The sequence below is a fragment of the Populus euphratica genome, unplaced genomic scaffold (assembly GCF_000495115.2).
Source record: "Populus euphratica unplaced genomic scaffold, PopEup_1.0 scaffold62.1, whole genome shotgun sequence".
NCBI lineage: Eukaryota > Viridiplantae > Streptophyta > Magnoliopsida > Malpighiales > Salicaceae > Populus > Populus euphratica.
In genome coordinates this window covers 634,892-651,693 of record NW_011499939.1, presented here as the reverse complement: position 1 = coordinate 651,693, position 16,802 = coordinate 634,892, and the positions used below count along the sequence as shown (strand labels likewise).

Genomic DNA, 16,802 nt, shown 5'->3' with positions numbered 1-16,802 from the left:
TTCTCTGAATGGAAGGAAAAGAGATTCAATTCCGTGAAATCTTTTGTTGGCTTGAAGAAGGCCCGAATCAAAAGCCTTCGGAGATCCGTTTCGGGCATACTGGCTTTAAAATTATATTCCACAAAAGATAGTTTCCTCAGTAAAATTAGGAGGAAAAGCTTACAGCACAGTTATAAAACCTTTGTCCCCATTCAGATCAACATAAAACAACGTTGTTACGAGAGAAACAAAAATTACTATATCTCATTAAGGCTAGATTTCATTAAGGTTTTAATTCACGGATCAATTGAATTTATCCGGTTTAATCTTCATGATCAAATCTAACCTGAAAGACCGGGCGGCGCTGAGTTCTGTAGCAATAATCAAAGGGCGAAGAGATCCTCCATTGCGGCAACTTCAAGGCATTCATTGTAGTCCAACAAAAATAATTTTCTATCTTCGAGTCCAATAGACAATTCAAAAGGTGGATAAAATGACTATTCACTTGGACTGGCACCACCAAGTTGGGGGCCAGCAAAACAGTAGCCCCCTCGATGGTTGCTTCCTCCTATAAATATGGGTACGCATACAGATTCTCTTCATCACACTCACTAGCCACATATCCACAGAATTTCCCTGCACTTCAAATTTTAGTCATGGCTCCCACAAAGGCAGTAGTAGCTGATGATCACCTTGCATTACCCGCAGGGGGCAAAAATACTCCACTAACCAACACCATTCCCATTTCCAATGTTCAAACTGATATCTATGGGCTTGAGATCTGGGAGGGTACCCTCCCCATCATCGACCTGGGAGGCCTTCATGGTCCTCGCCACTCTGACACCATCAAACAGCTTGGCCATGCATGCCAACACTATGGTGGCTTTATGGTAGTTAACTAGCTATGCTTACATGTGTGTGTGTGTATTGCATGTGGAAACCATCAAAATTATTATAGAAAACGTCACTGAGAAAATGTATTCTAACTTAATTCAATTTCTTCGGTTCAATCAAAGGCACCGAAAAAGTGTCATCGAATATTTTTTTTCATTACTCTTAGGTACACTGGTACCTCTTTCTTTCAGCATCTATAACATCTTTAGCACTGACCAAATATTGTGAAGTGTAAATAACTTTGTGTTCTAATAATTAATGTGTCGTATTATCAGCTGAAGAACCATGGCATTTCAGAGAGATTGTTGAATGACATAATGAGCAAAGCAAGAGAGTTCTTCCATCTGCCAGAAGAAGAAAGGATGAAATTATACTCTCCTGATCTTACCAGCCTTATCAGGCTTGCTACTGGCTTTAAGGACGATAATCAGAATGTCTTCGTCTCGAGGGAATCGTTGAAATTTCATTGTCATCCTATTGAAAATTATGTGAATCTATGGCCTACAAATCCTCCATCCTACAGGTAATATTTCATGGAAAAATTAAACAAGAATTCAATTTGGTGTTTTTAAATCTGGACGGACTAATTTAGTAGCTTTTTTTCAGCTATTACTAGTTATAATATTTTATTGTTTACAGGGAGGTTGTATCTGAGTATTGTGTAGCTGCTAAAAGGGCAGAGATAACACTACTTGAGGCTGTATTCGAGGGCTTAGGCATGGAAAGGAAATCTATAGACCAGATATTGGACAACCATGGACAATACGCTTCTCTAAACTACTATCCGACGTGTGAAAAGTCAAATCTTGGGCTCACTTTTGGACTGCGTGGTCACACTGACCCCACTATACTCACCATGCTACTGCCAGATGAGGTGCCTGGGCTTGAAATTCTACAAAATGGTGACTGGGTACCTGTCAAGCCTATTCCTAACACCTTGATTGTCAATGTTGGTGACGTGCTTCAGGTCATTTACTCTCTTTATATCTACTTTCTTTTAGAATTATTCATTCAAGGCAAAAAGAAACATGAAAAATCACCGGTTTGGCTTGTATGCTACAAAACATGTGACGGACCATATAGCTAATTTTATATCTTAATTTTTCTTATCAGGGGCTTAGCAATTGCCGATACAAGAGTTTGCTCCATCGAGTTATTGTCAATTCTGAGAAAGAACGTTTATCCATCGCTTCATATTGCTATCCATCAAATGATACTCAAATGGGGCCTCCTAAGGAATTGATCGATGATGATCATCCATTGATTTATAAAGATTACACCTACGAAGAATTCTACACTACAATGTGGAAACAAAGACTTCTAGATGCCACCCGCTTGGACGCATTCAAAGTTTCTGCTGCTTAATCACATCTTCTCCACTACCGTTCCTATGTTTAGAAGGTGCTCGGGATGCATGCTGCCTTTATCCTCTCTTTTCTACTTTTTTTCTCTCTTTTTTGTGTGTGAGGTCGCTGGCATGCAATTTACTTTGAATAAATCTCAGGCATTTTGTAACGTTTTCTTTTTCGGTTACGAAGCACTGTACCATAAAAAGTGATGAATCTTGTAGTAAGTGACATATGATCACTTGATCCCTTTTAAGTTGCATGCTAGCTGTTATGATATTTTACCTGAAATAAAAACGTTTCTGTTTTCATGGAATGTTGAGCTTTATTATGGATGATGGCATAACATATCCTTTTCCTTTTCAATACATACGAGTTCATCCCTCAATTTAATTTGTAACAGATAATATTTCAATATCCAATATGTTCAGAAATAAAAAAAAATTAATGATTGAATTAAAAGCTAATCAAATATTTATTCAAGTAACTCTCTTCTCCAAAAAAAACAAATGTCTTTTAATAAATGCCATTGAATACATACAAAAAATACCTTTTCTTAGTTGACAGACAATTAATAAAAGTTTCATATAACTAATTATATAAAACAAATTACAAGTAAGATAAACAACAACAATCAACAACTCCTCAAACTCAAATCATTAATGCAGTTTTATCAAATTCTCGAGGGCCTTTCAAACTTGAAATTAATAGGTAATAATTTGTAGGTGATAGTTTGTATGCGATAACTCTATAAGTGATTGTCAAGTTCCTTTATAATCAATAAACTTTTAGTTTTAATTTTATAAACAAAACAAAAATATTAAAAACATGTTTTATTTTTCAGGAGTTCCAATTCGTGGATGTAATCAAAATATGAATCATTAAATGAATATAAATATTCATTTCATAAGTTAATGAGTTTATTTTACATTAAAGTTATTTTAATGGTATAATTATTTATTCAGTTAAACTATTATTTATATATAAATGAATTTAATTAAATTAATATTCATGTATAGATTCTATAAGTAATTCAAATTTAAAATTATTTGACTAGATCTAGAGTTAAATCTAAAGTTCAAACCAATTAATTTATAATTTAATTTTAAGTGGGAATGCCCTTTTTAATTGAGGTAAATACAAAAGGACCTGTATCAAACATGAGTATGGAGCATAATCCAAAAGGAATTGGATATGGATTTAATGATTGGACTCATAACTATTATAGACTTATAGACTTATGCAAAAATTAAAAAATATTGATAAATCTTATTTAATCAGTAACAATTTCTTATGCAAATGTAATAACTAAGATCCCTTTTATCTAAGTTTTTGAGATGAAAGGGAGAGTGAAGGTTTTGGAAATACAAGTAATGTGTCACCGTTTAGATTTATGTTAGTCATAGAAGGATTTCGGTTGCAATTTTCGATCACAAATTTGATTTTTTTTTTTTTTTTGACGTGTGGGGTTCAATGAAAGGTCATTTGCTTGAATTTAATTTAATTTAATTTCTAGGAATTTTTTCACATGGGAAAACGAATATGAAAAGTAATGTCATTAATAAATTTAGTAAATTTAAATTGACAGCAAAATTAGGTGAGAAAAAGAAAGTGTTTTTACTCCTACCTTGTTGTAAACTGTACAACATAAGAGGAAATATTGTAAAAAAGTAGTATGCTGTAATCGACATTAGAAACTAAATACAACACTTTAAAAAAAATACTATGAACAAGAAATATACACTGCCCAAAGTCCTAACACGTAATCTGACACCCTTCACTGTCGAAAGCAGCGGTCAAGAACATTTGTATATGATTCTTACACTTATTGGAAACTCATAACACTGCTTTCTGACTATTCTGGCGATACCATTTTCATGCAGCGTGCAAATATTTCCTCGATAGACTCTGTTGAGTGAGGACAAGAGGAGACTAAATGGTCTCTGTAATGCTCTTAGAAAACGAACCAAATTTCTTGCAAATTGATCGCCTAGCACCAAATTTCTTGCTTGGGATGCTGTTAGAAAACGAACGCATGAGAAGGAAACATAATAGGAGAATTATCAAATCAAACGTGCTAGAAAGGTCAAGCCACCCCAACGAATACGTCCCAAACTGGACTACGTAATCTTGGACTGTGGTAGAACAGAAAATTCAAAATTATCCATCCAGTCGTAAGGTCTAAATGTCTTCTTTTTGTAAATTAACAAACAAGAGGAGTGATGGCAATTGTCTGTAGTATTTTAGTACTTTCTTGAACAAAAATAGACTAGCGTTGAATGTTCAACGGATTGTTTTACGACAGTATCCATACGTTCAAAATCAGGAAAAAACCCTAAAACATTAAGATTTTTTTATGAAAAAAACATAATTTTTAATTTACTAATTGAATCATGTTGCAATTTTATAAGTACTTTCTATGAGCTCAATTGTGTATGTGGTTGGCAGGCCAACGATAACCAAGATTGAGATCATGGCTGAATTTGATTCAAAAGATGTTGTTTCAAAGTTTTCTTTATTATTTTATGTTCTTAATTATTAAGTGCATTAATTTTTTTAAATTTTAATGGTGTGGTACATATTACTTTTTAAAAATATTTTTTATTTAAAATACATCAAAATAATTTTTTAATTTTTTCTATTAGTATTTTAAAATTAAAAAAATAATATTTTTAAAAAATAATTTAATATTTTCTTAACCGAAAACATAATTTTAAAACATACTAAATACAAATATAAAAACAAAAACAAAAATAAATTTGAGCATTCCACATGGAACTAAAAAACATCGGACTTGGCAGACAAGTGTCCAGTCAAAAGTTCTTCATTTTGTATAAAAAAACAATTGAAGAGACGTGATTGCGGTTGTCTTCACATAGAAAAGTCTTAAATGGCAAGCTGTCTGTACTTCTTTTATTAACGATTAAACTAAACGCCGTGGTTTTTTTACTGTGGATGGAGATACAATTCACCGTGGAACGTTTTACTAGCAATATTGATGGGTTAATAACACCTTTCCTTTGCTTATTGCAAGCAAAAACAAATGGCAACCTCAACCTATGAGGAAGACTATCATCTCCAGTATGCTATGCAACTTTCAAGTGCATCAGTGCTGCCTCTGGTTTTGAAAGCAGCAATAGAGCTAGGTGTGTTTGAGATAATAGAAAAGGCCGGTCCTGATGCCTTGCTCTCAACTTCAGATATTGTCGCTCAATTTCCCACACAAAACAACCCGGAAGCCCATATTCTGGTAGACCGTAACCTCTGCCTGCTCGCAAGCCATTCTATTCTTACTTGCTCAGTGTCCACCAAGAATATTCAGGATGGTCATTCCCAGAGGTTATATGGATTAGCACCTGTGGCCAAATACTTTACAAAGAACCAGGATGGAGGATCGTTGAGTCCCTTTCTAGCTATGATTCATGACAAGGTTATGATGGATATGTGGTAAGAGACTCCATAAGTATTGCTTCTTTCATATATTAAATTTTTGTTGCCGAATTGTTTGTTGCTATAGTTAGTTTGTGATTTTTCTTCTTCTTTCACTGTGAAATAACAACAGGTACCACTTAAAAGACGCAGTTCTGGAGGGGGGGATTCCATTTGAAAGGGCTCACGGGATAAATTCTGCAGAATATCTAAAAAAAGATGCAAGATTTTGTGAGCTATTCAGCAGTTCCATGAAAAGTTTCAACGTTACATTTATGGAGACATTTCTGGACATATATGATGGATTTGAAGGTGTAAAATGCTTGGTGGATGTGGGTGGTGGCGATGGTTCAATCCTTAACATGATCATTACCAAGTACCCTGCAATTAAGGGTATCAACTATGATTTGGCTTCAATTGTGGAAAGCTCACCATCCTACCCTGGTATTGGTCTTTTGTTTTGATCTTTTATTTTAACTTATTACTTACAAATCAAAAGGATGCTTGCCTATTCTTGAAGTTGAAACGCGACTAGTAGGAAAACTGCATAGATACAGTTGTTTGATCATTTACTTAAAGCGTACAAAATTGAGCAGTCTGAACAAGTTTTGTTCTGTAGGAATTGAGCATGTCGCGGGGGACGGATTCGTAACAATTCCGAAAGGAGGAAATGCCATTTTCATGAAGGTAATAAGATTTGATACTAGTGAAGTTTTAACAAATTGTTAGCTACATACCTCTGTTTGGAACTGAAAATGATATTTTTGAATGAAACAGTGGATAACTCACAACTGGGATGATGAGCACTTGCTAAAACTGCTAAAGAATTGTTATGAAGCTTTACCAGACAACGGAAAAGTTATAGTAGTGGATATGATAGTTCCAGAAACCCCTGAAACCAATGTTAAAGCTAAAAGCATGCTACAGAATTATTTGTTCATAACAAGCATGAGTCCGCAAGGAAAAGAAAGGACAGAAAAAGAATTTGAAACCTTGGGAAAGGAAGCTGGATTTTCTCATATTCGAGTTGCTTGTTTTGTTTGTAATTTTTCAGTAGTGGAGTTCATAAAAAAATAAGTGCATAATTACTGTTGTAGTTACAACAGCTTACCCAATTGCTAATGTGGTTGCATTTCAGAAGCTGATGATCATTTCTCATAGAACTCAAATCTCTAGTGAGTGTAGCTCTTGGATTTCGGTGAGGAAATAGTTGATAAATGTTGAATGTATTGGAAAATCAATGAATGTTGAATTTATCAGCAGATTAGCAAGAGTCGACCATAATTTCTTTGTTTAGCTCCGGAAACTGGACTTGGCAGCGCAGCAAGTTCTGGTGCAGAGAAGGAGGCCTAAACCACTTCAAGTTTTTTGTGTAGATGATTCTATACCTGATCAGCAAGTGCCCTGGCCGAAACAGTTTTTCGAAGTATGACAGATTTAATATTTCCTCACAGGACCATCCACCGGACTTGTCACAAGAACTGATTGCAAACTAAGATCATTAAGGTAGTCCTGTAAGCGAGACAAACATTTTAGATGGAAATTGGATAATGTAGCTAACAAAATATACCAACAAATTAAATACTCCCAACTTTCCACTCAGAACAACTGAAGCTCCTTTTGTGATTGACCGTATCCTTTGCCTTCTTGCTAGCCATTCCATTCTCACTTGTTCTCTAGACAGTATCTGCACGAGAGATTTCAACCCCATATTTATGGAGAGAATTATGGATGTATGGTGGCTTCGAGGGTGTAAAACCTTGGTGGATGTCGGTGGTGACGATGGTTCTGTGCTTAACATGATCATTTCTAATTATCCTACCGTTAAGGATATCAACAATGATTTGGCTCAGTTGTAGAAATCTCACCATCCTATCCAGGTATTGATTTTTACATTTGGGCAGATTTTTTAACTGATCACTTACAACGAGGAAAAGGCATTTTCTTTTTCTTGTTTTCTTGTTAATATCTGCTCTATACAAGGGAGTTGAAAGTATAGCACAGGTCTGCAGATCAGCCCCATATAGCAGATCTAGCAGTACTGCAGCTCTTCATGCATATGAACCTTCTAACATAAAATTTCAATGCAGGTACTGAGCATGTTGCAGGGGATATGCTTTGTAAGCATTCCAAAAGGAGGAGATGCCATTTTCATGAAGGTGAGTTGTGACCCAATTTGTTACATTTTATTAGCTTTAAATCTCTAAGTTAACAGATGAGCTTTAAAATCTACTTTATTACTTCTGCAATTTCTGGCCCATTGACTGACAGCATAATTTTTAATGAATCAGAACGTATCCCATAATTAACTGGAATGATGAACACTAATTAAAACTGCTAACGAATTTGATACAAATTTGATGCAGGAATTTATTTAGAAAAATAGATATTTTCTTCTTTTCTTATTCGTTATTATAATGCTTTTCTAGTTTTATTTTATTTGAAGGAAATATATTTTTCCTATTTTTATTTTTTTATTCAATATCATTAGGTTTCCTAGTTTTTTCTTTATAAAAAATTATATTGGCAAGTGGATATATGAATTAGTAAAATTAAATATTTTAACAATGTTTTAATAGTTATTGTATTTTTAGTTTTTAAGAGTTTTGATGTGTAACAAACTTTTTTTATCATTCATTTATATCAATTAGTTTAAGAGCCTAATAATTTTTAGTGATTATTTTACTTTATTGTACTATGAAAACAACCATGGTTGGAAGACTACTTAATGATTCTTAGTGATTATTTTACTTATGTGTTATAAAATAATCATGGTTGGAAAAAATTGCAGAATAAAATAAGTTTGTATAGAAGAAAATGAGAAGGTTACTCCTTAAAAAAAAAGAATTTGTTCAAGAATTAATGTATTTTTTTCTTCTATATTAGTTATTGTCATTTGAAATCTTAGTGGTGAGATCCATAACAAGACACCCCACACAAAAGTGTTGGAATAATGACTCATAATGAAATAGCCCACATAAAAGTATTGTGTTTAAGATCCATAATAGACTAGCTCGCATGAAAGTGTCAAGGATCTACGATGAGGTGGCCCATACATAAAAAGATGTTATTGATGAAAAATAGTTTTTAACTGAAAATTAAACTCAATACCAACAATCATTCATAGTTTTTACAACATGTTAAGCCAACTTATTATACTTTTCATAGGCATTAGTTACTGTCATTCAAAATCCTAGTAGTGCAAGCCTTGATGAGGCGCCAAACACAAACATGTTGGGTTGAGGATCTACAATGAGTAACCAGCATAAAAGGATGTTGTGTTTAATACCTATAATATAATGGCCTATATAAATATGCTAAAAACTCATAATAAAGTAGCCCATGAATAAAATGATATTTTTAATGAAGAATAGTTTTTAACTAAAAATTAAATTCAATGACGAAATCTTTCCCACCAAGAAGATAGATGAAGGAAATTTTTTAGAAAAATAAATATTTTTTAATTTCTTATTTTTTATTTTTTATTAGGATGTTTTTCTAGTTTTTTCTATATGAAGGTTATATTTTTCCTAATTTAATATTTCTATTCAGTTTATTAGAATTTTCTATTTTTTTCTATATAAAATATTGTAATAGCTCTTTGAATAGTGAAAACATAAATAAATAAAATTAAGTATTTTAAAAGCATGGATATATATGATTTTTTGGTTTTTGATAGTTTAGACATGCAACAAACTTTTGCTCTTTGCTATAATCTACGTCAAAATTTGTCAAAATTGATTTGTTATAAAAGGGGCGTTTGGAAGTAAATTTCAACCTGCTTTTTTTTAATTTAAAAAAACTTATTTTAAATTAATATTTTTTAAGTACTTTTTATTATTTTAATATGCTAATTTTAAAAAATATATATTATTTTAATATTTTTTAAATAAAAAATACTTTAAAAACACTTATAATATTCTTAAATATTCTCGAAGCCACAATGAAAAAATATTTGTAGATATTTTTTCGGTGGCGGAATTGATCAAAATATGTGATTGCTTCGTGATTAGCATCAGCTTGGTTAAGTAGCAGCCGATGTCCCCTAAACTCTGCAGTTCTTATAAAATCCTAATCTCTAGTTGCCACAAACAGATTCTACAAGAAGGGTGTAGCTTTCTTGCAAACATGCATTGGAAAATGAGTGAATGATGAACGTTGAATTTGTCAGCAAGTTAGAGAAAATCATGAACCTGCCAAGATTCATAAAAACCAGTTATTAATCAATGACACAGAATTAAAAAGTAGAAGTTCAAAACTGACGCTAAGCCACTGAAATGTAACTTGTACTTGCCCCCATCTAAATGGTTACTGTCGCTCTATCTGAATGGTCACATGAGTGATATTGTGTTCTCTCCTGATGTAATCTATAACCTTGTCTAGTACCATGTCAGCGTCGGCATCAGGCTTGATCATAACATGGCAAGCCAACAAAAACTTCCCTACAGTTATTGCCCAAATGTGCAGTTCATGGACGGCAACCACCTCGTCCATTTCGCAGAGACCCTTCTCAAGCGTAGTTGCGTCAATCTCCCTCGGCGTGCTCTCCATGAGAACCTCCAGAATATTCCGTAGCATACTGATTGTTGTGCCCAACACAATTACGGAAAACACAAGGGTGCATATCAGATCTATGATTTTCCACCCTGGCTTATACCATATAATTGCCCCACCAAGCATCACCCCAAAACTCTGAATTGAATCACCCAATACGTGAAGATAAGCCCCCTGAATATTGATATTTCGTTGCTTCTTTTGTTTATGCCCACCATTTGTTTTATTTTCAACTTCTGTGTGACTACTAAGCAAAGGCTCTGCAAGATCTGCTCCATGTGTGTCATGATGCTCATCATTGTCTTCGGAGTTCTCCTCATGATGGTGGTGATTATGATGTGTGGCTCCACTTAAACTGTTGGTATGGGTATGATCATGATCCTCATGGCTATGGTCATGATCACTGTGGCCATGATCGTGCCCACCGTGCCCGTGCCCATGACCAGTCATGATCACTGTGGCCATGATCGTGCCCGTGCCCGTGATCATGACCCAACAAGAGTGCCATGACAATATTAACCAGTAAGCCAACAGCAGAAACAGCAAACATGAGAGCACCCTGAACTTCACCTGTATCGTAAATAAGTCTGGCAATAGCTTCATACACAAGGACCCCTGCAAGAAGCAATATCATATGGATGGAAATAAGAGAACCAAGTATCTCAATCCTAAAATAACCATAAGTTCGGCTCGGAGTCGCCTCCCATCCTGATGCCCAGATTGAAAATAAAGAGATTGCAAAAGCTGCAACATCTGATAAAAGATGAGCTGCATCAGTCAAGATCGCGAGGCTGTTGGCTTTTATGCCTCCTAAAATTTCAACAGCCATGAAGATAAGACACAGCACAACTGCCCATCCAAGTTTCTTCATGGACGCCCCTCGTTCCTTTGCATCTTTAGAACTGGTTTTAGCATCTGAAAATCCACATGTTGCTCCCGCACAAATCCTACTCCCACCCAGGCTAGTCTTCACAGCTGGAATATCTACATGTATGTCAATTAAAAGTCCATGTTCTGAATTTCGCACTTCCATCTGAATTTAACCAGCAGCAATAACAAAACTTGGATGAATATCAATATATAAACATATTCAAGGACAAACACGTCTCTAGAGATTATAAGTTCCTGCACCAATTAAATACAGCACTTTCATCTTGTTGCATATATGCAACCATAGCGTCACACAATAGTTCGCAACCTTCAATTCTGATCCTTGAGCGTTGGAAGAAAAAAAATCAAAGAAGGAAAATTTATGCAATTGAACCCCTGAAATAAATCCCCCAGCACTTTCATCTTGTTGCATATATGCAAACATAGCGTCACACAATACTTCGCAACCTTCAATTCTGATCCTTGAGCATTGGAAGAAAAAAAATCAAAGAAAGAAAATTTATGCCATTGAACCCCTGAAATGAATCCCTGAAGCAACAGCTTGTGCCTTAGTATCATAAACCCATGGACAAAATTAGCGAGTCATAAATCATTTCAGCAGTGAATACAAAAATGTCAGTTGCTTCAGCCCATTCTAATATCTTTTTGGGGCTCAATTCCATCAAGGAGTACTTTGAGGGAAACACATTGCTTATAAAATTCTAGAAAAACATTCAACATTGACTCGCAATCAGCATTCGGATTTGGAACTAATCCGTAACATTAAACGCTGACATAGAGGCATCTATTGAACCAATCCTAATGACCAGCCAAAAATAAGCTTAATGTTCGTTGATAAACATACCATACGGTAATTAGATCAATCATTGACAATGAGCAAGCTAACAACCATAGATATTCAAATTAACAAGTTTTAACCTTCAAGCAGAATCCATTCCTCAATCACCACAAATCTTGGAAACATAATCATTAATCACCCAAAGATCCATAATAAGAACCATCCACAACACAAACATGGAACAAAACCAGCCCTTGACAATCCAAGATAACAAACCAAACCCGCCATCAAACCCCTCATCCATGATCATAAAAAAAACAAACTTTTTGTTCAGAGAAAAAAAAAACACCCTCAAAAAACCATTATCCACTTTAGAACAACGAACACAAAACGCCAAAAAATTGAATGAACAGGACAAATCCACGAGACCCATTGACTAAAACTCCACTAAATGACAAAAGGCAACAAACTTTAATCCAGAAGGTAAATAAATTTTCTTTTAAAGATCCAAGACAAAATAAAATAAAAGGCATTAGATTCCATATCCATAACTACTACCAATCAATAAACAAGAGAGAAAGACAAAGGAAGTACCTTTTCATCCGCTTCAATTCTGAAGCTTTTTGGTGTTGGCAATAGTATCTTTGCTTCAGCTTCTATTATCGCTCTCTCTGGATGACAGATGGAGAGAGCATTAGAGCAGGAAAGTACTAATTGTTTTCTTTCCTGAAGTTTATGTTGCGGGTTGTGAATTTTTTTTTTTTCCGGTATTTACAGATAGGGGAAGAGACCTCATCATTGGATATTGATAATGTATTTTATTTGAAAAAAATAAAATTGATATTTTTTAAGTATTTTAATGTTGCGGGTTGTGAATTTTTTTTTTTTTTTCCCTTTACAGATAGGGGAAGAGACCTCATCATTGGATATTGATAATGTATTTTATTTGAAAAAAATAAAATTGATATTTTTTAAGTATTTTTTATAATTTTAATATGTTGATATTAAAAATAAATTTAAGAAAATATTTTAATATATTTTTAAATAAAAAATATTTTTAAAAAGTATTGTAACTGGATTGGTTTTTGTTTTGCAGTTTTTTATTTTCCAATTAAGGATTATTTCCTTAACTTTTAGTCAACAGTCACTTCAAATTTTTAATCTGGTTTTGGTATAAATTCTTAATTTTGAAGTTGATACCGAAAGTGTTTTGTATCGAATTTATGGATTAATCGAGATTGAGTTTTTTTTTAAATGTAATTTCTATATAGGTTTGGTACATTTTAGTAAATAAGGATTGGAAGCACATCTCCTAGGGTGTGCTAGATGTGAGCAAAATAGTCAAATTATCCTAGAGAGCAATATGAGAAATCAAACAAAATTTAAATAAATTTAAAAAAAATATTAATTTGTTTTAATCTCATAATTCTGAAACCAGAAAAAACTAAAATTGAAAATTGAAAAAAAAAATCAAAACTACATACAATCAAACCAAACCAAACAATCCTTTTCATCTCAAAAACATCAAAGCTTTAATGAAAATAGCCCCTTCTTTTCTTTTTCTTTTTAACCAAACCAAACCAATTAATTTAATTATTTAATTCGGTTCGGTTCAATTCATTCAAAACTTTACAACAATACATCCGGTACACTTGGATTTTTTTCCCCCGATTCTCACCACTAATGATAATCCCACTTCAGTAGGGTATTCATCAACTAGCATTTGACTTCATGAATCATTGCATGGTGGACACTATGGAACCAAAAGTTGAAAAGAATTCGATTCCCACTTGTGAGCTGCGACTAGAGATGGAACACACTACCATAATCCTGGAAAAGTTTGCTTCCCTTTTCATTCTTCATCAATGCTTGCTTGGCTTTGGTCTCACTCCATCGAGTTTTCCCAACATATCTTTTATAGCACATTGTTACCATCCATCAATTTGGGGTAATGGAACATGAAACAAACCTCATGCTAACTGCAAAATGTGCCTCTAAAGCCAGTTCCAGCAGAGTCTGATCGTCATCCTATGAAGGATGAGCTTTGGCCATGCTTAGATTCTCGACTAAAGCTCGTGTCATTCACCAGATCATAAAATTTATCGTCAAACGGGCCGACATTGAAGTTACAGAACTATGAATGTAAATCTTTCCAAGAAATGCTTCTGCAGATTATTCTAAATACAAACATTCCGAAATCAAGGCAAAAATAACAAAGTGAACTACAAGACAACCTTTGTTTTGGGTTCAAGAATAGGAGGATCAACATCAATCCCCATATTAGCTGCAGTGCCTGCTATGATTCTCATTGCTGATTCGATGGTTGTGCAATTCAAGTCTGGCAGCTTTTCAGTAGCTATGGCACGCAATTGGTCTATCGTGACCATACCAACTTTCTCCATCTTTGGGTCTTTAGAACCTTTTTCCACTCCTAATAAGAACCAAGATTCAACATCTATATTACAGCAATGACAATTGAATAGCAGATGATATAACATCCACAATCATCTTGCAAAACTAACAGTCCACAATAACAAACTTGTATATGGATTAAATGCCAATTTCCTATCCTCACTTCAAGCAGCACCTTTTTGAAGGAGCTAGTCAACAATTTCTCTCTTTCAAAAATGAGATTCGTGGGCATATATTGAATAACTATGTTGAAAACCTATGCATGAAACTTGTATGTTTCCTGACATAATGCTAGTAGCTCCTCTACATATATATATGGAAACACAAGTTATTTCTAAATCCTAATTGTCTATAGAGACAACACCAAAAGGAGGGGCTAGGATTAGTAGTAGGAATTCTATTCCAACAAAAAGAAAAGGAAAAAAAGGATAATTTTTTTCTTGATGCTCTTGCATCAACTGGAAAATAAACACACAGAGACAAATGTGTTCATTTTCAGAGTCAGGTATTTGTTTCACAAGTCAAAGAAAACAGAAGCGGTTTCATAATACAAAGAACACAAGTTTTGTTTTCATTTTGACAGGGATAGGTTGCATCTAGGAAGAGTTTCAGTTAAACTCTTCTCTGAGTGAACATCCTATGATAAACATTGAATTGAAGCACAACAACGCAGCTCTTGCATCAGCGGTGGTCGAATAAAACTACACATATTGAAGATGGAAAAGAATTGCTACGGAGCTAACGAGATACATTGTAAAGTGAAACTCCACTTATCTAATCTAAGATTGCTACAAACATTGAGAATATTACCAATCACCGAAAGGGGGGAAACCACCGAGTCTTTGAGGTAACAATATTAGGATTCCCTTCCACAGCTTACTTTACTACAGAATAATTAACCAAACAAATCATTTGAGCTCATATTGTGAAATGACTCTGTTCCAAGATAGCTTCCAAAGACTCAGGCAATTTGGTCCAATATAAGATCTCTCCATCAAAAACCTAATACAGCATAATGAGGGGGTTCCAAAACATGGGAAGAATTCATGTCTCTGATATTTGAACAAGCTTCGCTACGAGTAAAGCACTCTTGTGCTGCAAAATTATAACATTTTTCTTGCTCTATACTCACGATCCCAAATTCATTAAATCTCATAAAAATATTGTTACTGGAACTCCTTTTGGTCTAAAATAATCAAAGAAAAACACAACACATTGAATATGAATGACTTAAGTGAACAAAGAACGAGTCACATCACCACAAACTGGAACCTAATAACCAAGAAGCTTAAAATGAGAATATTAGCATGTGTATTTCGTGCACAAGGTTACCACCAACTCTTACAAACTCAATTATTACTTTCACAACTGCTTATCTTGTGTGCACGCTACAACCATACCTGTGGCTTTTAAAGAAGCCTTTAAATAGTTTGATCATTTAACTATCTGCAAACAGCTTGTCCACTCTACTATTCACGTGATATACTTTGTTTGACAGGTATCATAAATGCCTCTCCCTTATAAAACTTGTATAGACCTTTTTAGAAATTCAATAATTAGAGGTAATCATTCATAGAATTCGATGCACTAAAGTACAAACCCATTGAAACATTGACCTCGGGCTTTAGGAAAACATAATTACTTCGAAAGGTAGGAAATTAGAGCAGAAACGGAACATGGCTAGCGGATTAAAAAAAATAAAAATACGCAAGCATACCTGCAGCCTTAAGCAATAAAACTGAGGCAGGAGGTGTCTTCAAAACGAAAGTAAAGCTTTTATCCTGAATAATAACAAAAGGTCAAAACAAGAAACACCATAAACCCCCCCCCAACCCCACAAAAAAAAAAAAACACTCAACCCCATCAAAACTTTGCAAAAAAAATGAGATTCTTACGTCATAAACAGTAATCTCAACAGGAATGACATAACCAGCTTTATCAGCAGTTCTTGCATTATAATCCTTACAAAACGCCATTATATTTACGCCCTTTGAACCGAGTGCTGGTCCCACAGGTGGTGCAGGAGTTGCCTTCCCTGCCTCTAAAGCCAGCTTTATCAATCCAATAACTGCAACTCCCGCAAAAAAAAAAATCATCACAAAAAAACCCAAAATTGAAACTTTACAAAACAAACATAAAGGGAACATTTTTTTTTTACCTTTCTTGGCCTTTCCACCAGGTTTAGGAGGTGCCATTGCAATAACTGAGAGCCTTCTTGGAGCTGTTGAAAGAAGTGGGGAGTGTTTCTTGTCAAAGAATTGAAGAGAAATGTTGGGGTTTGAAGATAAGCTAATGGGAGAAACAAAAGGAGATGAGGAAAGCTTGATGTTAACATTGTTCTTAGAAGAAGGAGAAGGAGAAGTGAAGTGATAATGGGTAGAAAGAGTAGAAGAAGCCATTATGGAAGTGAAGTGATAATGGGTAGATCATTAAACGAGAAGGCAAGAAATGATGTTATAGATAAAACTTGTCATGTCCTTTCCATCTTCAATTTGTGTTTGGGTTGGGGTTGATTTTTT

At 34.3% G+C, this 16,802-nt stretch overlaps 4 protein-coding genes across 5 annotated transcripts; 2 read left to right on the top strand and 2 right to left on the bottom strand.

Annotated features, from left to right (window-relative positions):
• Nucleotides 1–593: 593 nt before the first annotated feature.
• LOC105136825 (flavonol synthase/flavanone 3-hydroxylase-like) lies at nt 594–2,537 on the top strand. Its single transcript, XM_011042316.1, has 4 exons — nt 594–869; nt 1,149–1,396; nt 1,513–1,840; nt 1,987–2,537. Exons 1-4 carry the CDS (start codon nt 636–638, stop codon nt 2,236–2,238), a joined length of 1,062 nt encoding a protein of 353 aa, XP_011040618.1. The 5' UTR covers nt 594–635; the 3' UTR covers nt 2,239–2,537.
• Nucleotides 2,538–5,179: 2,642 nt separating this feature from the next.
• LOC105136824 (caffeic acid 3-O-methyltransferase 1) lies at nt 5,180–6,910 on the top strand. 2 transcript variants are annotated; one of them, XM_011042315.1, is made up of 4 exons: nt 5,180–5,666; nt 5,782–6,089; nt 6,265–6,335; nt 6,426–6,910. In XM_011042315.1, exons 1-4 carry the CDS (start codon nt 5,263–5,265, stop codon nt 6,723–6,725), a joined length of 1,083 nt encoding a protein of 360 aa, XP_011040617.1. In that variant the 5' UTR covers nt 5,180–5,262; the 3' UTR covers nt 6,726–6,910. The 2 variants fall into 2 exon arrangements, with proteins under 2 accessions (XP_011040617.1, XP_011040616.1); XM_011042314.1 differs by having other exon boundaries at nt 5,181–5,666; nt 5,782–6,092; nt 6,268–6,335.
• A 2,845-nt stretch (nt 6,911–9,755) lies between these two features.
• LOC105136823 (metal tolerance protein 1-like) lies at nt 9,756–12,619 on the bottom strand. The gene is given in 3 exon segments (XM_011042312.1): nt 9,756–10,655; nt 10,657–11,235; nt 12,466–12,619. Coding segments are annotated over 2 exon segments (1,278 nt in total). The 5' UTR covers nt 12,466–12,619; the 3' UTR covers nt 9,756–9,956.
• A 1,311-nt stretch (nt 12,620–13,930) lies between these two features.
• On the bottom strand, nt 13,931–16,802 carry LOC105136822 (50S ribosomal protein L11, chloroplastic). The gene is made up of 4 exons (XM_011042311.1): nt 16,442–16,802; nt 16,179–16,351; nt 16,001–16,064; nt 13,931–14,302 (listed from the first exon to the last, which is right to left on the bottom strand). The coding sequence occupies exons 1-4, from the start codon at nt 16,680–16,682 to the stop codon at nt 14,094–14,096; spliced, it is 687 nt and encodes a 228-aa protein (XP_011040613.1). The 5' UTR covers nt 16,683–16,802; the 3' UTR covers nt 13,931–14,093.

What these genes read in the sequence shown, in the direction of transcription:
- LOC105136824 (XM_011042315.1), top strand. Translation starts at nt 5,263, where the DNA reads ATGGCAACCTCAACCTATGAGGAAGACTATCATCTCCAGTATGCTATG. An exon ending in GGAAAGCTCACCATCCTACC is followed by an intron (nt 6,090 to 6,264) that starts CTGGTATTGGTC and finishes AGTTTTGTTCTG; the next exon opens with TAGGAATTGAGCATGTCGCG. An exon ending in GAAATGCCATTTTCATGAAG is followed by an intron (nt 6,336 to 6,425) that starts GTAATAAGATTT and finishes TGAATGAAACAG; the next exon opens with TGGATAACTCACAACTGGGA.
- LOC105136822 (XM_011042311.1), bottom strand. Translation starts at nt 16,682, where the DNA reads ATGGCTTCTTCTACTCTTTCTACCCATTATCACTTCACTTCTCCTTCT. An exon ending in TGGTGGAAAGGCCAAGAAAG is followed by an intron (nt 16,352 to 16,441) that starts GTAAAAAAAAAA and finishes CGGGAGTTGCAG; the next exon opens with TTATTGGATTGATAAAGCTG. An exon ending in TTGAGATTACTGTTTATGAC is followed by an intron (nt 16,065 to 16,178) that starts GTAAGAATCTCA and finishes GTTATTATTCAG; the next exon opens with GATAAAAGCTTTACTTTCGT.
- LOC105136825 (XM_011042316.1), top strand. Translation starts at nt 636, where the DNA reads ATGGCTCCCACAAAGGCAGTAGTAGCTGATGATCACCTTGCATTACCC. An exon ending in AACACTATGGTGGCTTTATG is followed by an intron (nt 870 to 1,148) that starts GTAGTTAACTAG and finishes TCGTATTATCAG; the next exon opens with CTGAAGAACCATGGCATTTC. An exon ending in ACAAATCCTCCATCCTACAG is followed by an intron (nt 1,397 to 1,512) that starts GTAATATTTCAT and finishes TATTGTTTACAG; the next exon opens with GGAGGTTGTATCTGAGTATT.